The 27,565-nt window shown below is 34.6% G+C and overlaps 1 protein-coding gene across 1 annotated transcript in view; it reads right to left on the bottom strand.

The window, feature by feature from the left end:
* Nucleotides 1-27,565, bottom strand: part of DPY19L1 (dpy-19 like C-mannosyltransferase 1) — a gene marked incomplete in the record, with an annotated part of 77,793 nt that overhangs the window by 12,687 nt on the left and 37,541 nt on the right. The window contains 11 exon segments of the mRNA XM_045166415.1: nt 683-857; nt 1,541-1,660; nt 2,510-2,534; nt 6,928-6,977; nt 8,293-8,364; nt 12,587-12,688; nt 16,283-16,363; nt 16,904-16,963; nt 19,092-19,178; nt 24,716-24,793; nt 27,032-27,131. Coding sequence (XP_045022350.1) covers nt 683-857; nt 1,541-1,660; nt 2,510-2,534; nt 6,928-6,977; nt 8,293-8,364; nt 12,587-12,688; nt 16,283-16,363; nt 16,904-16,963; nt 19,092-19,178; nt 24,716-24,793; nt 27,032-27,131 — 950 coding nt within the window.

Genomic DNA, 27,565 nt, shown 5'->3' with positions numbered 1-27,565 from the left:
GATTCAGTAACAGAACCAGAATGAATTGGGTAGCTGATAAAATGGTGGTCAGCAACCAAGTCTGGATAAAATATTTTCCTTGAAAGACAAAGCCTCATCACTGAAGATCTCTGTTTCTTTCAGTTGTTTGTTTTTAGTGTCTTTTCCTGATTCTTAGAAGAAGTAACACATTGACTAGAGAAGTTTTACAGCACCAAGGAATTCTGAATGATGATTTAATATTCAGTTCAGTTGCTCAGTCATGTCTGACTCTTTGCGACCCCATGAATTGCAGCACGCAGGGCCTCCCTGATGACAACAAAAAGTTCCCTTTGGATACATGAATCAAGTATCATATTCCTTGAGTTCATTTCAAGAAGGAATGTGAAGGACTCAGATTAAAAATTAATCAGGAAAATAAGCATAGCATAAATCATTTTAAACTGTGGCATGCAAAACTTTGGATATATTTTTAAAAAATTAGGATTTATGGAAAACAGAGAAATAAATTATTAAGAAAATACTTACAACATTTCTTTAGCAAATTTCATAAGCAAGATTAACATCTCTCTCTTTCTGGATAATCGAGAAACAGGGTTTCTTAGAAAGATTAAAACCACTGGAAGTAACTGAGTTGAAGATTGTGCGCTTGTATATAAAACCATAGGGAAAACCACAGCTAAATAATAAGACTTCTTTTTACCCGGTTTAGTACTATATTTAATCCATTCTATAAGTTCTTCTTGTGGCAAATTGCTGAATTCCCCTACAATATTCCACTGGGTTTGTAAATTTGCAGAACCTTGTATTGACATTGCTGCTAACACAGCAAAAACAACAGCACCAGGATGCACTTTGCAAAAGAGCCATCCAAATAGCTGAAATCAAATAAAGGACACATTGACAATGGTTAGTACAAGCAGCCTACATCCTGAAACAAGCAAAAGTTCTTCCCAGAGAAGAATACAGTCTCTGCTAGCATCCCAAATACAGGACTAATAGTTCGAAGGAAAAGTTCCAGAAACAATAACCTGAGGGGTCGAAAGAATTCTACCATTAGCTTTATATAGGTGGGACATGGTTTAAGAAATTCTTCTCTTAATTTGCTCTCTCTACTTCTAGGTTCCAGTAAGGTCAGGCCTACCTAAATAATTTGCCAAACTCAGTGCAAAATAAAAACATGGGTTCCTTGACTGACGATTTTTAAGAAGTTCAAAGCAGCAAAATAGCAATGCATCAATCTAGGTGCAGAGTCCTTCTGAGTGTGGGCCCCTGTGCGATCACTGCTTTCTGTCAATATCTACATAGTTACCATTCATGAATTTAGCCCGCACTGAATGAGTGTTTGTTGTATGCCTAGGACCATTTTAGAAGTTAAAAGGATAAATGATCTGCTGTGGCCCTTAACCTTTGGAAAGATTATAACAAAACCATGAAGAACTTTAATTATAACAATTTAAAGAACTTCGGGCAATTCAATATTATTTTAGAGCCACTTAATAACAAAGGCTGGGGTAAAATTATTACAGCAGCTATAATACTGACATAACAATCATCTCACCTGTCTTGAGCAGATCAAGGAAGCCATAACACACATGTGTGGTGTCAAGAAGAGCTTTAGTCTCATAATTAAAACACCAAGGACTGTATATGCTAGCAGTTGCAATGCATGATAAACCAGCTGAAAGACAGAGAACATATTTTTTACTCCTAATATTCGTGAAGTTTAAGAATATATTGTTAAATTGGTGAATATACTAGAAAAGAGTACTTTTTCTTAGAAACAATATTTTGATTTCTGAAATAAACAAGTCTTAAAATTCACTTTCAAACTTCTCCATTTTATTAGAGGGCTACAATTATAAAATCCTTAAGGCAAGTGGACCTATAATTCCACTCAGAATCAAGTCTGGGGTTAATAAAGCCCACACTTTGGAACCAGGTGGAAATATGAAATACAGTATCATCAACTATAGTCACCATGCCGTTGCTAAGAAAGAGGATCCTAAAAGTCTTCATCACAAGAAAAAAATTTTAGTAACTATGTATAGTAACAATTTTAACTAGATTTACTGTGGTGATCAATCCACAAGGTATGCAAATTCAAATCAGTATGCTGTACACCTGAAACTAGCATTATATGTCAATGATACCTTATTTAAAAAGAAACAGGCTGAATCACCAGGAAATGGGAACAGCAGCCAGTCACATCTCTGAGGCCTCTGGGCAAGGTGAGCAGAGGAAAATGATCTCCAATCATGTCAAAGATGCTCTGCAACAGTGCCTAAATGGACCCCAGCAGTGAACTGCTATTACCTTGATGATGATCAGAACAGACCAAGTGAGTTTCCTAGCTACCTACTTTAACAAATGAATGGTCATATTTGCAGTATTCTCATAAAAATGCATACAGGCCTATTTTGAAGATGATTAGTGACCTACCAATAAAGTGAGAAAATGAATAGAAAGAAAAGTCCAAATATATACAAACATTAAAACAAGGCACACTTTGGTAATATTAAGTCTTTACCTCTCCATGATCAAACTGGTGTTTTCTGAAATGGAAAAAGAAATACTACCATTGAATCACTTCAATCATGTGCATTTTTACCTGACAAGTATGAGTTTTACAACTTCTATAATATTCCCTCAGGACACATACATGTAAACCAAAAGAACTAAAAGTTATAAACCAAACTGACGCCACAGTCTTTTAAAACAATTTATTTTGCACATCCCACATATCTGACTACATGGGTATTTTTAGGCCAACAACACCTGCTGGCTGCCATGTATCACATACCTCACAAGTAATATCCTGACAAAGCAGGGAGTGGAAAGAAACTCTGAAAGCCCTCACAGTCCCATAGCCCTACTTCCTGTCCCCAGCGGTCCCTCGGCTCCCACATAAACTATAACTGCCACAGAGACAATATAGGAAGCCACACACAAGACTTTTTCACAGCAGCAGTTCTGAAACAAAAAATAGTCACAAAATGCCACCTTTAATTTTGCTTGATGGTTTTAATTTCCTAAGAAAGGATACATCTTTATAGGCCCATCCCCCCACATCTCACTCTGGTCCCCTTCCCAGCACCCCAACCCTGTGTTGAGTCTCATCACAACACTGAGAGCAAATTTCAAAAACGGGAATCCAGATATGCCATTCGTAAGACTTTCTAGTTGGTTGTGGGTTTGCTTTTTTTTTTTTTGGTAATTACACATAGTTTTCTTTAGATGGTCCCCATCTAAAGTTCACCTTCTACCGTGTTCCCTCTTGACCAACTGTGCTCCGTCACACTAGACTCATTTTACGCCTTAGAACATCAGACAGCTCCTTTGACTCCCATATTCAGTGCCTCCCACCTTGATCACTCACACTCCATTTCCCTGTTTTATCTTCTCATAGAAAATAAAATGTTCACTTATAGGTTTACTTGAGTATCCTCTGATTCCCCCTACTGAAATGAACCCTTCAGGAGGACAGGGTACAAATCCATCCATTCACTCAATTTCACTGAACACTGAAGACACAGCAGTAAATAAGATGGGGTGGGGGGGGGAACTGTGCCCCAGAGTTTATATATAAGTCGAAGGAGACAAACAGAAACAAATAAGCAAACATTACATGGCAATAAATACCGTGCAGAAAAAAGGAAACCAGGGAAAAGATGCAGGAAGTACTGGATGTCCAGGGTGGTATAAATTAATCTGTGTGGTCACCAACTGAGTGAACTCTGAGCAAAGCCTTGAGGACCTGAGAATTGGAACCTGAGGATCCCCGGTGGAAGAGCACTTCAGGCAGAGAGAACAAACATGACAAAGCCCCATGGTAGCAGAGAAGGAAATGGCAACCCACTCCAGTCTTCTTGCCTGGAGAATCCCATGGACAGAGGAGCCTGGCGGGCCATGGTGCATGGGGTCGCGAAGAGTCGGACATGACTGAGCGACTTCACTCACTCACTCACTCATGGCAGCCGGCTCCTTGGCAGGCTGACAGTAAAGACGGCATGATTAGAGAAGAAGGAGCCAGAAGGAAAATGAGCTGAAGAAGATCCAGCAGAAGTGTGCTGACAGGGAAGCACATTCAGGGGCTCAGTACTGCGTTCACAGAATTTGAGATTCTCACCAGACACCCAAATAGGGATGACAAACACTGAGTCTATGTATAAATCTTAAGTTCAAGGGAGAAGTCTGGATCAGAGATACAAATAGACAACTCGATAACACATGCCTTCTCTGTGCTAAACACTGAAATATTTCAAGACCTAGAACAATGCCTAGCAAATACAGTTCAATCCTTTTTTTTTTTTTGAATGAATGAACAAATGATTCAATTAACCCCTAATCTAGGTAATCTGGGTAGCATAGTATCTGATTGGACGATTTGGTTTCAAAAATACTGATGTACTAGCAAAGAGTAAATATATTAGGCAAATGAAGGAAGTGAATGGGTCCTCCTTTATTCTTCTTTTGTTCCAAGTACAAATTATCCATTACCATTTATTAAGCACCTAGAATGTTAATATGACCATTACATTAATGTTAATATGACCATTAATATGACCATTACATTAACTCTGATCTTACAACTATTTATTATCCCAACTGACAGCTAAGGAAAGCAAGTCACAGAGCTAGTAAGCAGCAAAGCCAGGTCTATATATTGACTGGTTTCAGAATCAATACATTTTCTACCTCATCATGCTGCCTTTATCCTCCTTTAACCCCTAGGTCCCTGAATAAAGGAGACACTCGTGCTCACATCTTGAGAATTAAAATGTGTATCCTACCCCTCCCCTTTTTATATTGGCATATGACTTTGGTACTTAATGCAAAATGAAATGTCAATGTGCCTTTCTCCTTTCCAAAAAGCTCTGATCCTACCTAGATTGAGAGCCCCATGAAGCTCAGTGTTTTTCTATAATTATTTCTATAGTTGAGTTATTACTGAAAAGACTCTCTTGTTTCTGTGAAAAGTTCCACCTTTCTCTTCCAGATGCATACTATAGTTATAACCTTTAGGCCTTTTCTGAGCTGTTAAAAAATTTTCATCTCAATCGAAAATAAATTTTGGCTTTATGTACTAGAAGCTTTTTCCTTTTCCCCAGCCCTCAAAGGTGTAGGGTAGAAGCAAGGGTACAGTTACAATAAATTGCTTCTAAATGAGAACCAGAGTGCATGCAATAATTTATCACTGCAGAGGTTAAAGAACAATATATAAGGTTGTGTTATAAAAGAAAATATACAGACACACAAATTCAACAATCTCTACTGCCCCCAAAAAAACCCACAAAAGAATGAAACTAGAATTAAAACTTCCTTTACTCCATCCTCTAATCCTACCCCTACTAATAATTATAAGTTTTATCTTTCCACATCCCTATGTACAAATAAATATATAAAATCTTCATATTTAAAATAAAAGTATAATCATCCTTTATATGTTTTATAATTTTTAATTCAAAGATGTATGATGAAATATCCATAAAGAATTCTACTTTCTGACTGGCTCATAATTAAACCAATCCTGTACTACTGAACACTTTGGCTGTTTTCACTTTCACATTATACACACCACCACAATGGGCATCTCTGTACCATCACCTCTGCATTTTGAAGAGTGTTTTTAGGGGACACATTTGCACCGGTGAAACTGCTGGGTTAAAGGACAGGCCCACCATATGTTTTGCTTTACTGCCCTACCACCCTTGCAAGCACTGGGTTATTAATTTTTACAAACCTGGCAAGTAAAAAGGTTTCCAGATTATCATGGGACTGAGCATTTTTTTCATGTATCTATTTACTCATGCATAAGCCTTTATCACTCAACTACTATTCTTTCTTCATATGCCAGGCACTGCATATAAACTGCTGAATTGAACAGAAATGGCCATCCCCCCTTTCAGGAGATACAGGCAACAACACTGCAGTTTGTAAACACATGGTAAAAAATGCTGAGAGAAAGAAAAAGGGTGTGATGGCAGAGAATAACAAGCAAGGAGACAAGGGATCTACTCAGAGATGATAGGCAGGAAAGGCTTCTTACAGGAGGTGACATTTAGGCAAAGATTAGAGAAGTGAGTCATGCCAAGACAGGCTGTGGGAAGCAGGGGGCACAATTACGGGCTTAGGGCACAACCACTGCAAGGGCAGGAAACCGATTTTCATGGTCAAAGAGCACAAAAGAGATTCGTGGGACATGAGTGTAGTGGGAAAGCGAAAACGGGAATGTGTTTTCTCAGCTGCCTGTGTGTACCTTTCACTCATTTTTCAAATGGGTTTTTAGCATTTTTCTTGTTAATTTATAGAAGTTCTTTATGTGTGATGGTCATTATTACCTTGTTATGATCTGCAAATATTTCCCCCAAGTTGTATCTGCTTTGAATAGTGCTTATGGTATTTTACCATAGAATTTATCTGTTCAAACATATCAACCTTTCCTTCTAGCTTATCGGTTTTATGCCATTCTTAACAAGGCCTCTAACTCTAACATTATAATAAACTCTTGGTTTATTTGGGAGTTTCATTTTTCTCTGTATTTAAATCTTTGATCTATCTAGAATTTATTTTATGTAAAAAGTGAGGTATGAGTCCACTTTTACATTTCCCTCTTCTTCTGTCAAAAGGCTGTCCATTGGTCCTAAAACCATCAACAGAGTAATCTGCTTTACCTGCCAAACTGAAGCACAAAGCTGTGTCCTTCAAGTAGAAATAAGTGTAGGGCTACTGTCAGAGCATACTGGATGGGACTTAGAGACAAGTAAGTGATGTGCTTAGCTCTGCTCAGAGAGGGAATAAGGATGAAAGCAGAGAAGGGGGATGGCAACAACTGAAACATCAGTTATCAAATGTTGCGTGCACAACACATAACTATAAAATTAATACACTGTAAATACCTACTTAATAAACTGGAGGAAATAACAAAGTCATTAATGCCATATTTACCTTATATGTGTCTGTTGTTTAGTTAAGACAACCCACATGTCACTAATAACCTGCAAATAGATTTTTAAACACTTTATAACAGCTGTATTGGAAAAAAAAATTCAAGCAACATATTTTCTAGACTTTCAAACTTTTATTTACTTTAAAATACAGAAGTATGGAGATAAGAAGTAACTCAGAAATAGTAATTATGACAACAGAATCTTACATTTGTATAAGTACTTAAGCATATCTATAACCAAACCTGTTCAGATAGGTTTTATTATCATGTTATAAATGAGCAACAGGCTCAGAAGGATTAAATGATCTTCCTGAAGGTGGACAACAACTAAGAAGGGTCTTGAAACCTGACCTTTCAGCTTCTAATTCACCTTTAGTGAATTCCACCACGTTCAGGTTCTTGGTAGTGCCTCTACTTAACTATACACTATACAGGAATAATAACTATGATGTCCAAAGAGGAGGGTAAAGGGGCCATCTGATTCTCACTCTTCCCTTGCTTTTTAATGGAGATGATGTGAGGCCAGTAACAACCTCTCCGACCTTCCAATTTTGCATTTGCCAAAATGGTAATAATAGTATCTGTACCCTAGAATGTTACTGAAGAACTAATTGAAATAAGGTATGTGAAATATTTAGAGAGATTATAAATATATGATCTGAATAATAATTACAATACAGAATATTCCACAAATACATGACATTGTACTAACATAGAAATAATAGCTCTGAATTAGAAAACCTTTAGGGTCTATCATTTATTTTTCAATTACAGACTAATCCCAAGTCATTGACTTAAAACATTTGTAGTTATAAAATTCACTAACTCTTAAGAAAAAAAAAGAATATTATATCACTCTTTGCTAAAGATTGGAACTTCCTTGGCCTGATTTATCTCTGGACTTAAGATTTCATTATCAAAGCTAAGTGGGGAGTCTATTTCATTGAGTTTAGTAATACATTGTTAATATTCTATTTTTCCTTTTGATTAATAATAAACTCTATCCAGAAGTTAATGAATACTGTACAAATGACTTAGAAAAGCATATGTTAAATATTTTAATAAAATATTACATAAAAGTTAAAAGTGAGTCAGTAATAATTTACATAAACAGAAACAATTGTATGTGGGTGAATATGATCTCTCTGAGCCTATCTTTCAAAATACATGACTGTCAAAATGTAAGTGTCTTTTTCTTAGGTTTACTTTATGTTGGTAACTAGCACAATATTTTTTAAGATTTATAAATATTCATCAAAGGTTATTAGTAAGAAAATACAGAATGTGTTCCAATAAATCTATGTTTTATTTTATTAACATGTTTTAATATGAGAAAGTATTCATAAGGTAAAGGATAGACTTACCTTTCTAATGATTACAATAAACACAACAAGAACAACTGGAAGCAATAATGTCTTTGTATACCTCAAGGGAGTCTGAAATTCAAAGAGTGTTTCATTAGAGAAAAATGTTATTTCAAATGAAACTGCCAATCATGAACCAAGTGAGTTTTAAAACATGTTAAGAAACTTGTGCATTCACCAATCTACCCACTGATTCTCATCATAAAAATGAAGATACATTTCCATAGAAATGAACTTCCCCAAAATGCTGAGTTGAAAACACTAACAGATACAGTTCCCAAACACTTGTAGTGTAAAACGCAACTAGAAAGGTTACTATTCACTTTTGCACAGTACTATTCTAACTAGAGAGCCTAATATTAAACGAGGGTCAGCAGAATGGCATGAGCTTTACTGTGCATTTTATCTGGAATAAAAATCGCAAGCGTGATGTCCAGATACAAACACACACACACACAGTAATGATCAATGTTTATAAAAGAAGTAAAACATTTTTACATTTTCTTCAGTAATACGTAAAAAACTACCAAGAAAAAAAAATTTTTAACTAAAAAAGCCCTATACATTGCAATCCTATACACCTCTCAATAATTTGAGATCACAGTCTCAAGCAATTCTCAGCCTGAAATTTCTAAATTGCATCGATTTGCTCGTTATCAACACATTCCATCACAAAAGTAATCTTTTATCATTACATGAAATTATGCATGCTTTCCTCAATTTGTTTATAAACAGAAGGCTAGATTCAACCATATTAAAAATACTGGTACATTTTAATTCTACAAAACGTAAGTTAAGTAGCATTTTCTGATTTCTCTCTCCTTAGTCCAATTTTCGCACTTTCTATTCTGTATTAGACAAGCAATTTTGATAATTTATAATAACTATTTTATTATTTCAAAAATTAGACATTTGCTAATAACTAACAATAAATATAAGAAAAGTAGTAAGACTGATGTTTTCTTTAAAAAGGAAGTATTTAAAAAATTGTGTTAAAAATACTTAACAAAATTTAATAGAGCTTAAACAATTTTAACATCATATTCTAAAAGTTTACTAGCGTGAAGTCAGAAAGAGAAAAACAAATATATTAATGCATATATGTGCAACCTAGAAAAATGGTACCTATGAACCCATTTGTAGAGCAGAAATAGAGATGGAGATATACAGAACAGAACATGTACAGAACACACCCCGTGGACACAGGGGTGTGAGGAAGGAGGAGCAGGGTGAGTTAGGAGATTAGGATTGACATATATACACTGCTGCTGCTGCTCCTGCTGCTGCTGCTGCTGCTAAGTCGCTTCAGTCGTGTCCGACTCTGTGCGACCCCAGAGATGGCAGCCCACCAGGCTTCCCCGTCCCTGGGACTCTCCAGGCAAGAACACTGGAATGGGTTGCCATTTCCTTCTCCAATGCATGAAAGTGAAAAATGAAAGTGAAGTCGCTCAGTTGTGTCCAACTCTAGCGACCCCATGGACTGCAGCCTACCAGGCTCCTCTGTCCATGGGATTTTCCAGGCAAAAGTACTGGAATGGGGTCCATTGTCTTCTCTGATATATACACTACTATGTATAAAACAGAGAGCTAGTGGGGAACCTGCTATAATAGTGAAGAGAGCTCAGCTCAGTGCTCTGTGGTGATCTAGAGGGGTGGGATTGTCGGGGGAGGTCTTAGAGGGAGGGGATATACATATACATACAGCTGATTCACTCCGTTGCACAGCAGAAACCAATACAATGTTGTAAAACAATAATACCTCAATTTAAAAAAGAAAGAACAAATGCAAAGGAAAAAAACCACAGTGAGAGATATGTGCACATGCTTGTTCTACTGAATTATAAATTCTTTTATTTTAATATTTCTCATAATTATTAATTTTATTCTAAGCATAAAAGTTAGATACACTCATTGTGAACACTAGGAAACAGAGAAAAAATAAAGCAGACAATGAATTTCACATTTTAATCAGTTATCAGCATTTCCTCCCTGATGGATTGTATATGTTCACGTCCTTTGCCTATTTCTGCATAGGTGGGTAGGGGAAGAGTGTGGGGCTGTACTTTCGCTTGCTGAGAAAGAGTGAGGGTCCTCGATTTGAACACTCTCCTAAACTAATTAATCTCTAGTTTCATTGATTTTATTTACCACAAGAATCATCAGTTAGTCATTTGATTTTAATTTTTATAACATTTCATGTACAAAACTGTACATATAACAGTTTTAAGTTATACGCAGACAAATCTATTAATCATTCTCATATGCCTTTTGTACTAATATGAAGTTAAGAAATGTTTCTCAAATTAATTTTTCAAGCTTCATTTATATTTAACACATCAACTGAAATGAAGTTTGGCATATGATACAAAGCTTTAACCTGATTTCCCACCCCAGTTCAATTTTTCAAATAATATTCATGAAACAATGCATCTTTTATCATTTAGCTGTGGTGCTCTCTGCTCTCTTCATTTCATACCAAGTACATACACAAAAACATAGTTCAGTACATACACATGGGGTCTATCCAGCATTGTTTATTTTTGGCCATAACATTCCTCTTTTGACGTCTTTGTACTTTAAATACTGTTGCTTTCCATTTTTATATCTAAAAGGCAAAGATCTCCCTCACTGGTTTTTACTATCTTTCAATAGTACAATTCAATTAAAATATGACTACTATAGAAAATTTAGAAAACGCAAATTACAAAATAAAGTTAATCACTGATTACCTCTTTACCAGAAAAAAGAAAAGAAAACCAGTGTTAAAATTTTGCTGATACTTTATGTGTGCTAATCATAGCTCAATAAGATCACAGCATGTTGCTTACCCTATTATACATCTTAAGTGTCTTTCCATACCAGTATGATATTGCGTTAAATTGTTCCCTCTTCCCACCATGCAGCAGATGCCCTCTCTCTGAACCTGCACTGTGCTCTGTCTCTACAGCACAGTCCCTGTGAAGATACCTATGGAGATGAAGAATAGCTGGCTGGACATGGCTTTGCCATTTTCTTCAAATTGGCTGAAGCCATGCTGTGCCTCAGTAAACTATTTCTTCTGTTACATAACTGATGATTCATACTCTCAAGGCTATGTAATGACATGTTTATTTTCAATAATGTTAAAGGATTTACACTGAGCCCTAATTTCTCTGTTGATGCCTATACTTCCTTTACCATCTCCTTGAAGGAGTCTTGATCTGCTATAGGCATGCATTTTTATGTTTTGCAAGATACTTTTCCCTATTTTCTTTCAGCAGGCTCAACATTATCACTTGCACAGTTTTTATCAGCCATTATGTGTCAAAACCACTTGCCAGAACACAGGAAATGAAGACTGATAAGTCACTGGAGTTAAGAGCCATCTGCCATGTGGCACACTCTCTTCCAACTGATCTGTGATTCAATGGCTGACCCAGTGGGGATCAGGGAAAATGAATGTGTCAGCAAAGGACTGTTGGCCAGTTCCATACACACACACAACACACACACAGCACTGAAGAAAAATGTCTCAGAGATAATTAAATATCCTCATAAATTAGGGCCACGTGGGTGGTGTGTGTGTATACACACACACACACACACACACACACACAAACACACAAAAGGCACATATATACAAATGTCTGTTGAACCAAACTAGCTCATAAAGTATTACAAAATAGTATTTAATGTGAAACATCTTAAAATATCAAAGGTATTTCCTATGTATCTCCTTTCATTCTCACAATATCTGTTTGTAGCATACTACCAGAAACCAGTAAGCTACAGTTCAAAGAATGAGAGTCACTTGCTCAACAACATAAGTAATACTGCAGACTTCTGTCTCACAATCCACTCAACTACTCTCAGATTTCCTTCTAAACACACGAGTACAGTTTTAGAAAGACAAATGTTGTTGGAATGAAAAACCTGTATTCAATGATATTTCAAATCAATGAGATTATTCAAACAAATAATCACAAAGCAAGTGGAAACTGAAAAGCTTGAGAGTTTCACTGAATCAATACTATCCTTGAAAGGAAGCAACTTGAAATGCTTCTGTGTTTACTCATCCTAAAAACAATTGCTAGACTGAATGCATGTTTCTAAATTATCAAAATGAGAAGAAATCATATATTTCATGAGGCTGTGCTAATGTAAACAGGAACATCTTGGTTTAAGCTGCAAGGTTTTCCTTTTCCTTCAAACTGAGATATGAGCACAGAGGTAAGAATCTGAATAACAGGAGCACCCTTTATGAAAAATGAATGGACCAAAACCTAAGGAAAGAAAATGATAAATCCCATCTTACCTCCTTCTCCATAAAGTCAAACTCTGCTGCACATGTATACAATAAAGTGTCAAAATCCTTGTAACTGAAGAATTTTGATGTTAATAAGTTGCCAATATGAGCCTAGTAAGGAATAAAGGGAGGCACCATTAGATTATGCCATACATTGCTATAACTCATTTCAATCTTAACAGTACCTAAAAACAGCTTCCATTGCATGGCAGAACTTGCTGTTCTAACACCCGGCTGTTTTTGGACCCTCCAATTTCACAGTCTCCGTTCTTTGGCTGACAAGTGATAGCTCCAACAACACCCTGCCTTCCACGCACCATCAACAACATTCCACAGGCTTTTACCCTTGAGTTTTCCCTGCTCAAGGTGTTAAACCTTGTGAAATACACTACAAGGTATCCAGTGGGCTTGGTAACATCCAGCAATCACAAAGGGACATCATGTTTTTGAGTAAAGAAAAACAAACATAATTCAGAATTTCTGAAAGGCAGACTGAAAAGACTTTTTGAAAGAAGCAGACCACAGGCAGACCTTGGAATAAAACACAACTTTTGACTGACGGTTAGCATCTGTCTATTCTTCACATATCACCAAGTTCATACTTACATCACCTCACTTACTTCCCACAACGAGCCACATGAGGAAGCTAGAATTATTTTCATTTAACAAATGAGAAAACATTTGCCAAAGTTTCAATTCATTATTGTCTAAAAGAGCAAGAACCGTAGGCAAGGGGATAAATTATATCCAAAGCAAATCATGACTAAAATGCTAAACGATACATAAACGAAGTGTTGGGGGGTGGCTGGGGAGTGAATAGGAACTCAATGGCGATGGGATATCCTGAAGAATCTCAAATGCTGTGTCTTGTAGGGAAGAAATGTATGCTAATAAGTTTAAGAAACCAATAGGGAGAATACCTTGGCCTAAAAGTATGCAATGCATATGCAAACCACCAATCCAAGGAAAGGGAAAAGAATCTAAAAGGAAAGCAAAATGGTTGGAAAATCTCAATAAAATGAAAGAAAGAAGTCCCAAAATAATGATAACTGCCATAAATGTGAAGACCTTAAGTTCACTAATTAAAGACAGATGCTCAATTAGAGTTAAGGGAAAAAATTCAGTATCATGTTGTCTACAAAAGATATGCTTAAAAGCTTGCAGAAAGGCTAAAGGCAGAAAAAGAGAACAAGATATACCAGATACAATGAACCACAGAAACCTGCATTAGCAAATGTAATGTCTCACAAAACTAAATTCAAACAAAAACACATGAAAAAGACAACAAATGACATTATATGCTGATAAAACAAATAACAAAGCAAGATTATACATATCATAAACATCTTTTCACTGAATGGTATAGATTCAAAGTGTATAAAAGCACAATTGGAAAAGTCTCTAGGAAGAAAAAATAAGTTCACAATATTTGTTGGGTATGTGAATTTCTACAATGCAAATTATTTTTTTCTAATCACAAATGCAGCAAAACTGGAAAACAATAACTAAGAAAGACTTTAAATGTCCTTTCAGCTATAAACTGAATAACATAAAACTTATCTTTGGGTTAAAAAAGAAAATCACAAAATAGTTCACTTGTAAGATGCAAAAAAGGTACTACTTATAGGGAAATTTATAGATTTGAAATGTGTTTATCATAATATAAGAGAAGTGAAAACAAAAGAGCCAAGCATTTTCCCTCAAGCATCAGAAAAAGGTTCAGAGCAATCCCAAAGAAATAAGAATAAAGGAAATGAGGATGAGAGATTTCAGTTACAAAGAAAAATACAATAAAATCAAAGAGGAGTTTTTAAAAAGTGGTACTTTGGAAATATTAATATAGTAAATAGAAAGTAGAAAACATAGCAAAAAATAAAAGCACCTCTTTATAGATTAATATAATATTGATTCTAAATCCAAAGAAGAAAAACACCAATACAGTATACTAACGCATATATATGGAATTTAGAAAGATGGTAACAATAACCCTGTGTACGAGACACCAAAAGAGACACTGATGTATAGAACAGTCTTATGGACTCTGTGGGAGAGGGAGAGGGTGGGAAGATTTGGGAGAATGGCATTGAAACATGTAAAATATCATGTATGAAATGAGATGCCAGTCCAGGTTCGATGCACAATACTGGATGCTTGGGGCTGGTGCACTGGGATGACCCAGAGGGATGGAATGGGGAGGGAGGAGGGAGGAGGGTTCAGGATGGGGAACACATGTATACCTGTGGCGGATTCATTTTGATATTTGGCAAATCTAATACAGTTATGTAAAGTTTAAAAATAAAATAAAATTAAAAAAAAAAAATAAAGAACATAAAAGACAATTTCACATATATGTAAAAAATTTCAATAAGAATTTTTTCACTATCTGAATCCTATAATAATTTTTAAAAAACATGACCCATTTGATGATATATATGAAATGGGTGTGTTTCTACTAAAGATATAAACTACCAGTAACTTCCTAAAGAAAGTGGATTTGTAGTAGAAAATCTTCCCATGAACAAAACTTCAGATCCTGAGATTTCATGGTCAAATTCTAACAAACATTTAAGGAAGAAATAATATAAATTCTATATAAATTCTCACTGAAAACAGGAGATTGAACATTTTCCAATAATTTTAGCAAGCACAGCATTACCTTGAAACCAAAACCAGGCAAAAACATCATCCCCCTGATGCATTCGATTGCCAGGCCCAGAGCAGGTACACTGAATGACTGAATAAATGCATTTTAGGCTATGCTTTTAAACTTTTAAAATATCTTTCCACAGATTGTAGACTACCCCTTTAATAGTCCAGTGGTTCTCAATCTTTTTTAAGCAAACAATTCTGTTGTTCATATGAAAACCTGTATAGATGTCCACTATGTAAGAGATTAAAGCTAGAGTATCCTGGATGCAAAGAGCCTGTGAAGTCCCAGAACTTCACAGAACTCAGTTTCAAAACCACAACTTAAATCTATTACAGGAGCAAGAAAGACAGTGAATTAAAATAAATTACAGAAAAAAAAAAAAAGTGTGGTTTACGTTACTCTTTGCACGTTGGTTAGTGTCCTCTTTTAAGTAATGTGCTCACCAAAATATCAAAATAAAATAGACAAATTACAGATAGGGTGAATCTTTTGCAATTATAAAACAGACTTCTTCTCATTTTATTATCTCTCCTACCCAAATACCAAAGAAAGTAAAACCAATAGCAAAAATAAAAATGTCTCTCACAAGACTGACTTGGATTAAATCATCTATAAAAGCTTATAAATAAACCTTTTATAAGCACTAATCATAAAACTGGAAGGAAAAAAAAAAGAATGAGTCTATAATACAATTTATTATTTAAGAGGCTCTGAAGGTGGTGTCTTTGTCTGTTGCAAAAGGGGATTATAAAGAAACCATAGGAAAATAACTGCATAGGTTTTAAAATTTGAGCTTAAGACTCTAGAGCTTTCTTTAAAATTTTAAAACCTTTGTGATCTAGAAAAACCAATAAAATAAGAGACTGTGTCAAAAATTAATTTTGAAGAATAGACTATATATTTAGTCACATTTACTTTCTATTAGATAGATAAAATAACAGGTGAATAGACCCCACCTTAAAATTTAGATTAAATAGTGGCACTTGGCAACTCTAGTAATTCATTCTAAGCCTGTTTACTTCAAGTCTTTCAAGTTTAAGCAAAAATATACTTACATCATCTGCAATACCAAAGATTTTAGATGTCAAATACTTTAGTATGACAGTTCCAAATAACCAAAAACATCCTTGGATAACCTACAAAAGAAAAATATAGCAAAACAAAACTAAACCAATGCATCATACAGCCAGTGCATAGACATAGCCTAGGAAGAAAAAATAAATGCTTTAATCACATGTGAAGTAATTATTGCTACAGCCAAGAGAAAATGCTGAAACACATGCACCTTAAAATAAAGAATGTTACCTCAAAATCAAGGGCTGTCACCAGAAAGAAAAATATATACAATCTTCTTATCAAAGTTAATATTTTAGAGGAGAGTTACACAGCAATTGCAGTTAAATTCCCCTTCTACTAAAAGTTTCTTACACATGTACTGCTCCTCAGAAAAAGCACAGGTAATAAAATACGAAAATTGAAATTCTTTAACTACCTATCCAATATTAATCTTGCTTCATGAAAAGAGTAATTTGGCACATTAAAATTGAGCCCTAATATGTTATAAAACTGTTAGACTTCCTGCATTATATAGATCAATTCCTTGAAAGTAAAACATAAAACCAATGATATATTTTAGAGAAGGAAGAATGTATACATGCAAATAGATTGATTCTTACCCATAAACTAAGTTCAGATACATTTATTTTCAGGAAATATGGTTTCATTGCCAGTAAACCCTGCATGGAGAAAATAACATAGCATAAAGTTAACAATTACAGACACAAATTCAGGTACCAAAAAAATACTTACAAATAACACGACCCTCAAAATCTAAAATTCAGCACAATTTTCATTGTTTCACATAGAATCAATACAAGCTTATTTGATTTCAAGAAGCCCTGTTTTGTCCAGAATATTTTAGGTCAGTTAGTCACTTTGTAAAGTTGAAAGAAAAATCTCTATATGTAAATTTCTATAATTGATTTCTATGACTGGTTCTGATTTACCTAAGAACCAAGAAATATAAAATAATTTCCGAATTTTAGATAGGTGTCTTATAAGATTTTCCTTAAGTTAAAATATTACTAACTCCTTGAATAAACTATAAATGAGTTTTTAATGAACCAACTAAATACTTCTCAACCAAATCTGATTTCTTTCCAGATACATAACAAACTTCCAAAGCATAGTATCTATAAAGATCTAAATCTACTTCCAACTTGGCAAAAATATAGTTAGAGATCGAAACATAAATACATGAACCCAAATTAAATCTTTTCAGAAGTTTCCAAATATCTGAGAATGCAAAATGTGTTATGATTAAGGTTTCAAAGTGATAACTAAAAATAGACACATTTATAGTTAAATATACGTTTATAGTTAAATATACAAAAACATGATACATTTTGCACCTGTTGCCATCATTTATTTTTATACATCAAAATATTGTTACATGAAATATGCATAATGCTTAATCTATACCTGAGAGACACCTCAATATCAAGCACCCAGTAGGAAGCCTAACACACTGTAGGTGTTCAACAGAACTGAAGAAAATTTCCTGAAATATGTACTTAAGATTAGATTTTATTGATAGGCAATCTTCCATTCAATGGCTTTCCTGTACACAAGTACCAACAGTCATGTACTTCACCCTGAGTAATACCAGGACTTCTCCGTGTACACATGTAAATATAGAACTGAGTCCACTGTCACATTTCCTAATTACAAGCAGAATTCATGACTGTAAGAACTATCAGTAATAGCAAAGCACAGCAATTCAGTTAATGAGGGGTGTTTTTTAGTCATTATTGAAAACAAAGCATCAACCACATGCTAATTAATCATTTCTGTGCTGGAGTACACTCAAGTCACACAACCTGAAAGGGATGGTGGTCTAGACTGGCAAGAGGTATTTGGAAAACAGAATCTTTAAAAAAGGTTACTTGTAAAATTGGACAAAGAAATAGCAGATTCCAAATTTGTTAATGGGTTCTAGAAATCAAGAAAGACAAAATGATCTGACTTACTTAAATGACTATTCAAGAAGTAGAATATATTTCAGTTAAGACAGTGCAATATGCTTTCATCTCCAAGAAACCAGTCTAAAACTAAAGCACCTGTATGTTAAACATAAGGAATATTTTCTTTCCTCTTAGGTATGCAAAACATTGTAACAGAGAAATCCATTGACAAAAAAAAGGAGTAACCACCTCTGCAAGTCTTTAAATTTAGAGAGAGATATTATATTTAGAAAGTCATTCTAACAAAAGTGGCAGAAGGTTTTAGATGACCTGTTACCCTAATTCCGTAAGACTGTCTCTCCATAATCTACATCTGCTCTTAATGATCTAGAAAAATAGAACTGACTCATTACCTGATTTAAATTATCTGAATAAGTCATACAAATTGACATGAAGGGAAAAAACTAAAAAAACAAGTCCTCAAGCCTCTCTCTGATCACAGTGGAACAAGAAGGAGAGACTGCTGTGAGATGCCAAAACAAGGAAAGGGGGTGACAAAGTGGGGAAAGAAGAGAATAAACTCTGAAAAGAGGGAAGGAAACAAGAAAAAGAGGAGAGCATAGAAATCATTCTAAAATAAACCCTGGGCCAAAATTTAGGTGACATGAAAGATTAGAGAGAAAGGACAGATTGAGAGTACAAAGCAAAGCACCATGTTTTCAGGCATTAATTTTTGCTGTGTTTCTTTGGAAGTGAGAACTTAAATACATTATCACATTATATGTATTTAGTAACACACTTGAAACCGTTCTTGAAAGATAATCCCTCATGAATCTCAAGCCAGTGATAAACTGGTAAACCATTAGTTTCAAAAACAGACATTTACTTAAGGAACACTTACCCAAATTATTACCAAAGAGGAAGCATAATAAGAAGTTAATAACATTGAGTTTCCAAACATCAAAACAAAACAAAGTGCAAGAGAAATCTGAAAAAATCCAAGAAAAATATAATTAACATACAGAAAACCAAAAAAATGATTTTTATTCTGAAAACTGCACATGACCATGATAAACAAAATTTGAACCGTTCAAAAGGGAATATACAAGGAAAAGAACCCGCATTCTATGCCCCACTTCAAAACCCCAGAAATCACCACCACCACCAATTCCCTGTGCATCCTTACATTCACATATACAAATTCTAGTTTATAACTTTTTAAAACCACAAATGAAAAGTTGGCCCAGAAGCTATGCTACTGCTTGCTTTTACTCTTAGTTTGTTTCAAAGAGCTGTACATATCAATTTAAACCAATTTAATTCATTCTGTTGAATAACTGAAAAAAGTACTCTACTCTTGAGATACGCTATAATTTATGCAACCAGTACTCTGAATACTTAAGTGCTTTCCAATTTTGTCTTGCTGTTAGTTTTGTTTTTCCTATTATAAACACTGCTGAGAAAATATCCTTATGTATCCATCTTATATATTAGTACATGTCAACACATTTATGGGATGAATTACTATTGTGGGTCAAGGATACAAACATTTTAAAATTTGAGAAAATACTGACAAATTTCCATACAAAAATATCATACTCTCCACCAGTAGGGTATGAGAGTTCCTGCTGATACACACTCCTACCAGTATCATGCATTATTCTTTTTAAATATCTGCCAATCTAACAACAAAAAAAAAAGGTTGCTTCATTGTTTCATTTTTTCCTATGCACCTTTCCATTCTTAGGGATGAGACATACAGCTTCTTTTCTTCTATTTACTACTTACATTGTTTTGTGTGTGTATGAATTTCCTACTCCTAATGTCCACTTTTCTATTGGGTTTTTGTATTTTCTTAAGCACTCCTTCATATATTATACAGCATGGCTCCTTACAAAGCAAACATATTACAAATATTTTCCCAGTTCATTTTTATCTTTGTTTGTGATATTTATTATAACTGTTTCCTAAATTTTTACATTAGTCAGTTTATCGTTCATTTCCTGTAAGACTTGAGAATTTACCTCCATTATAAGAAAAGCCTTTAAAAATAAAATAATCCATGCTTTCTTTCAGTGGTTTTATTTTTGATCCACATACATAAAATTTATATAAAAATTTTATAATCAGCCTAAATTTGAAAAAATGACATTTGTATTAAAATTGCTGTATCCTACAATGTACATTACACTATATTTCAGCTACATCTGCCCACTATCAAATCTTTAGATTTGAAAATAGTACACATTGTTTCCATTTCTTTAAGTCTTCTTTTATATACATCAAGGGTGTAAAGTTTTCTTCATATAGATCCTGCCTATTAAGTTTATTTCAAAGTATATTATCTGTGCTGCTATTATATCAGAAATCTTTTCATATTTTCTGATTTTTTATATTTAGAAAAATGTTACATATGAATAAATGAATATAAACTTCCATTGTTTCTAGTAGTAATTACTTTATTAATTTGGGTTTTTTACATATTCAGAAGCATATCAATTACAAACAATGATATTTTTATATCTTCCTTTTCTATTTGAGACTCTTATTTTTTAGTCAGTTGTATTAGTTAATATTTATGCAACAATGTTAAGAGTGGCAGAAGACATATTTCTTAAATTTCTGGCATTAATGGGAATAGTTTTATTGATTCATCATGTTGCATGATACTAGCTTTTGGCTTAAAGTACATGTATGTATCAAAAGTTCAATGAAACACCCATCTGTTTTCATTTAATTAAGATCTTAAAAATCAGAAACAGATGTTGATTTATCAAATGCTATTATAATATCAAAGGAAAAGGTGTCCAATATCATTAGTAAATGCAAATCAAAACCACAATGAGACACTACCTCATAATCTCATACCTGTTAGAAAGACCATTATCAAAAAGCCAAGAGATAAGTATTGGTGAGGATGTTGAGAATAAAAAGCCCTTTTTCCCACTACTGGTAAGTTGGTACACTATGGAGGACAGTATGGAAGTTCCTCAAGAAATTAAAACTATGATAGAACTATCATATGACCCAGAAAACCCACCCCTGGCATATACCCAAAGGAAACAAAAACAGGATCTCCAAGAGATATGTGCACTCCCATGTCCACTGCAGCATTATTCACAATGGCCAAGACATGGAAATAGCCTGTTTCCACTGATGGATGAATGGATATGGAAAATGTGGCATATACACAATAGACCAAAACTCAGCCATAAAAAAAGAAGTTCCTGCCATTTGCATCAGCATGGATGGACCCTGAGAACATTTATGCCAGGTGAAATAACCCATTCAGGAAAAGACAAATACCACATGATTCCACTTATATGAGGTACCTAGAGTAGTTAAAAGTATAGACATAGGAAGCAGAATGAGGGTTTCCAGGGCACTGGGGGGACATGGGGGGAAGGAGTATAGGAAGTTATAATTTTATAAGGTATAGAGCTTCATTTTGCAAGATTAAGAGTTGTGGAAATAGATGGTGGTGATGTTTGCACAACAATAAGAATGTACTTAGTATCACTGATGTGTACACCTAAAACAATTAAGATGGTAAAGTTTATGTGTATGATATTATTTTATCATAATAAAAAATGGAAAAAATTCATTTTGGAGGAAATTTCATATTTTTTTCCTTTATGTAACTACAGAGATTTAGGAGTTTGGAAAGCAAAGATAGTCCATAGTATGTAACTGATTCCATAGTTAGTAAGTGACATGATAAAGCATGTATCATTTACCCAAGATAGGTTCTACTATAAACTAAGCCTGTGTCATATTAGTACTTTTAAAACTATAACTTTAAGTCAAAGTCCTCATCCATAGCTGCTTATACAGACTAAGGGCTTAACACTTATTCTAATTTTTACTGCAATATTAAAAAAGCATATTAAACACTTTGGGGGAAAAAAATCAAGTGTGAAAAAGGATAAGTACTCTCCAATCCCATTCATGCGCAGATTTGAAACTCTAACAAAATAATAGTAAATGAATCCAGGAATATATAGTTTTGCTTAGCTCAGAAAAGCAAGGTTGCTTAATGCAGAAAATCAATCAATGTAATTCTTCATAGCAACATATTAAAGAAGAAAATATACACAGGATCTCTAGACAGATGTAGAAAAGCATTTGATGAAACTGAGCCTTTCTGATTTCTTCGAAAAAGTACTCAAAGCACAATGAGAACAAAGGACAAAGAAGCCAGCAGAAAGTAGCCGGTCAAATCAGGAACAATTCAAGCATCAAAATAAATAATGAAAGTAGTGGATTACACTGCAGTGAATAAAACAAATGACGTTTTTTCTTGGACATAAGAGAGAAACTGATGAAAATTTTGAATAGGAATGACACAAAGAGAAAGGACAAAGGGCCTATAAACATACCAAAACACGTTCAACTTTACTGAAAACCAGAGAAAAATGTAAATTAAGGTCATAAGATACCATTTTATATTCTCCAGATTGACAAAATTAAAAAAGAAAAAAAGATACAGAATAACAAGGACTGTTACATGTTATTGTTCAAAGTAATCTAATCACTTTTGAAAAGCAATGTAATATTAAATTGTGAAACTGAACATGTATTTAATTTACCACCTAAAAATTCTACTACAAGGTAAATAGCTTAGAGAAATTCTATATTTATGCCCCAGGAGGTATGTGGAAAAATGCACTATTCATAAAAGGAAAAAAAATCTAAACATCTTTCAATAAGAACATGGATAAATAAATTGTGCTTAATTTATACAATAAGAAACATAAAAAAAGAAAATGCCCGAACTCCAGTAACATACAAATGTCAGAAATCTGAGTGAAAACATATTTCACACAAAAAGGAAACCATTTTATAAACCTCAAAAACAATATAAAAACTTAATTATAAAAATCTATTATCTATGCATAAGCATACGCATATGGTAAAGTCATAAAGGAAAACAATTATAATTTGAAAGGTCAGGCTCATGGTTATCTCCAAGAGAAGTGAGGCGGCTATATTCAGGACACAAGGGCTTCAAAGTAATGATGGTTCCAGTTTTCAGCTGGAGGGTAGGCTCATTATTGTTCATTTTATAACTCTGTCCATAATTTATCTTATAAATGTCCTTTTATATGTACCAATTATTAGAGAACAAAAAATATATGGCTGTAGTATAAACCCTGATAGTTGGGATTTTTTTTCTTTTTAGTAATACAAGTGCCTGACTTAAGCTTTTATTGCAATCCACTTCAAATATGGCTATCTCTTGAATAAACATACTGCCAGCCACAGGACTAGATGAAGTCAGGTCACCTGCCCCTACTGAGGCTCCTTTGTTTTAGAGATCTTTGTTAATTTCAATACCTGACCTCTGGGCCAGTCTTTCCCTTCCTGTGATTTAAATTCCCACTCTTATGTTTTAAATCCACCAAAAAGAATGAGCCCTCAAAACCCTGTGCCCTCATCCTAGACGCCAACAAAGGCAGAATCCCAGATGCACGCTTGCTCCCTACCTCTCCCATACCTCCCCTTGTCCCCATGACCTAACTGCATGGTCCTAGATGTGCTGTGTAATTTCCAGGTCCTGTAAGTAATAAACCTTGATTATTTTTTCAAAATTTCCTGGTAATTATTGCTAAAAGGCATCTTGTCATGATAATAAGAACCACAAGTACCTGTCAAACCACAAAATCAGTTATTGATAGGCTAAGACTGGCACAAACCCATGGCATATTGTACTTATATTAAAATTATAGGAAAAAGAAAACAAAATTGTAAGAATTAATGATGGAGAAGGCAAATATTAAAAAAAAAAAAATCAGTATTCTTCAAAATCAACCATCCAGCCTTAAGATCTCTGCTCTATTTCATCAACCTGGAATATTCTCCATGATATCTACTTAATTGACTCCCTTGCCTCCTTCCAATCTTTGCTCCACTACCCTCCCCTCTTCTCAGTAAGACCTCTCCTGACCACCTCATTTGACTTCTCAATCTCCCATCCACTGACAGCTGGCCCTATTGACCTCCTCGGGGTATCATGGCTTATCCTTCTCTATAGTCCATACCACCTTCTAAAATACTATATAATTTACCAATTTACTATGTTTCTTATTTATCTTCTGTCTTCTCTCCTTCCTCTACTCTAGTAGGATGTAATCCACATACATGCTGGGATCTTTGCAATTCTATTCACTGATATGTCCCATGTGCCTCAATAGTTGGTGTTCAATAAATGGATATACCACTTTACTTTAACAGAAGGTTCCTGGATAATACACCATTCCATGATCTCTTTCACGAATTATCTTTTTTACTGATAATGTATAAGTTGGACACAAACTCAAATCAGGTAATATGACCCAAGATAAAATTTTCAGGGTGGCCTATCTAAAACAAGATCTGCTAATTATATCACAGTTTTTGACTAACACTTGTTTTAGTTGTGGAACTATGTTAAAACCAGTTTCAGCCATGAATAAATCAAATATTAATCAGGAGCTTGTTTTAAGGTCAAGATATATGGGAAAAAACAAATTTAAAAATCATTACCATGTGTATATAAATGATCTTCCGTAACTTGCTTATGTCAATGTATCCCACAACATAGAGTGCAAATAATGATGCAATCTGAAATTTAAAAAGTTATGTGAAAATTTAAAATTATACATATATAATGAATAGATTAAAAAATTAAGAAAGGAATTATCTTTATTTTGCCTCAAATTTGTATTTATATAGAAAGTTCTTTAGTTTCCCTCTTACCTGCTAATTTATTATTAAACATGGTAAATACATTAATATAGCAAATATTGGTTGACTATTCTCTTCCATTCACTTCTCTCTCAATTAACCATGTAAATTATCTGCTTTGCAGATTATCCAAAACAATACCCCTTTTAATGTCAGAGTGACTCTACTGCCGACATGCAGAATTACAAAGTGCCTTGCTCAAACAATATGAAAATGCAATTATAATGTGACAATTAATACATAACTGGGAAAGATACATTAAAAGCTAAAAAATAATTATTTAATGCATGTGTGTGTAAAAATATATTAGGTTCTGCTTGTTAGTCACACTTAAAAAGTATCTCCATTAGTGTTCTCCTTCATACTTGTACAAATATTCCAGTGTTGGCTATAATCAAATCTATCAAATTTCAAGCTAGAAGTACTTGTATTACAGAGGTATTAATTTTTAAATAGTTTTGAAGAAAATTGTGAATGTATTTTCTAAGAATTCTAAGAGTACTGGAGTTATTCATATGAATTAATTGATTATATGAATAAATTGATTAAATAATGTACCTCTTAGTAAAATGGCTCAGCTGGTAAAGAATTCGCCCACAATGCGGGAGACCTGGGTTCAATCCCTGGGTTGGGAAGATCCCCTGGAGAAGGGAAAGGCTACCCAGTCCACTATTCTGGCCTGGAGAATTCCATGGACTGTATATAGTCCATGGGGTTGCAAAGAGTCGGACACGACCAAGCAACTTTCACTTTCAGTTTTTTAGTAAAATAGAGAGGTATTCAAACAGTGTCTTTCCATCTTTCTTCATGGAAAAAGCAATTCAAATTAAATTCCATGCTTCTCTTACTACACAAATACGTTTTAAACAAACAGCGAAATAGCTGAATACTTATAAACATGTATCTTAAGTTCTGTTCATCAAGTTTTTAATCTCCAAGTAATCTACAATAAATTTTCCTAAAAGCAAGAAAACAATGCTTCCCTTTACCCAGATCTCTCCATGGGGAACACATCATTGCTGAAGGGTGACTGATTCAACACAACCGTGGGCAAGCGTGCTGTTGTTCCGTGTAAGCCCCACAGAGAAGCACATTACTAGCTCCTCTCACTCCATGCAACTCCCCACATTCCCCACCCCCCAGATAAAAAACATAAAGCTGGCCATCTCCACCAACGGGAGGGTAGGAGCTCTCCCTTTCCATTTCAGGGGCTAAGCAATACACAACAGGCCTACTGCGTTTTAAGGAGTGACCCTCAGGGACATTTTAAACCAGAAACATTTAAAATGTCAACAAACTAAAGAAGATAAGAGAGTCTAAAAGGTAAGACCAAATAAAGAATTAAGTACAAATAGAGCCACCTGAAATGCAGGAGACCCAGGTCCGATCCTTGGGTTGGAAAGATTCCCTGGAGAAGGGAATAGCTGTGCTCTCCAGTATTGTTGCCTGGAGAATTCCATGGCCAGAGGAGCCCAGCAGGCGACAGTCATGGTGTCGCAAAGAGTTAGACACGACTGAGCGACTAACACTTTCACTTATTCAAAGCTTCTCTTAAAAAAAAAAAAAAGAAGACAGAAACAGCCAACCTGACATCCTGTTAAGTAGTGGTAATGTGTTAGGAGTCTTATAATACATACATGACCCCATATGATCCTAATCACAACCCAATACAGTAGGTTATTTCATTTTCTCTACTTCATATATGAGAAAACTGAAACTAAGAAAAGTTAGGCTGTCTGTCCAACTAAGAAGCTACTGAACAGAGTTAGGTCTCAAATCCAGGCTTGACTTCCTTTCTCAAGCAAGACATTTCAAAGGACATTTAAAAGCAACTCAAGTTGCTTTCTATGAATAGGAATAAGGCCAGTATAAGAAAAAATCAAAGTAGTGGGTGCAGGGAGAAATGAGCACACATTCTACTCCCCACTCTCAATATCCACTAATAAATAAATCTTATTTATTGCCCTATCTTGAAATTTCTTTCAAAATATCAACTGAAAAGAACATTTTAGGACTTAGAATCATGTAACGTATCAGTTCTATAATTTTAGATAATTAAGTTCTTATAATCAAATATACTAAACTTAATTCAGTTTAAAAATATAAGCACCTTACCTGAGTAAGAAGTACAAACTGAGCAAACTGCCAGGGAAGCATAAAAAATACATTGGAAATGCAGAGTGCAATCAGGCTTCCTCTGTAAAGTTTCGTAGCCCTTAAAAAGATAAAATAAGTTTAACCAGAAAAGATCCCCTGGAGAAGGAAATGGCAGCCCGGTCCAGTATTATTCCTTGGAGAATTCCATGGACAGAGGAGCCTGGCAGGCTCTATAGTCCACGGGGTCGCATACAGTCAGTCACAACTGAGTGATTAACAGACACACATAACCAGAAAACATTCTAGCATGGCTCCAAACTAATACAAATTAGAATCTCTAAACACAATATGGTTGTAACATATAAAATGAGCCAATGGATTAAAAATTATGCCTACTGACACCCAATTACAACAACTTACTATGAAAAGTAAATACCCAGTATAACTGTAACAAGGGCTTCCCAGGTGGCTCAGCGGTAAAGAATCCACCTGCCAATGAAGGAGACACGGGTTCAATCTCCGGGTTGGGAAGATACCCTGAAGAAGGAAACG

Source organism: Bubalus bubalis, chromosome 8 (genome assembly GCF_019923935.1).
Source record: "Bubalus bubalis isolate 160015118507 breed Murrah chromosome 8, NDDB_SH_1, whole genome shotgun sequence".
Taxonomy (NCBI): domain Eukaryota; kingdom Metazoa; phylum Chordata; class Mammalia; order Artiodactyla; family Bovidae; genus Bubalus; species Bubalus bubalis.
This window is presented reverse-complemented; position numbering and strand designations above follow the sequence as displayed.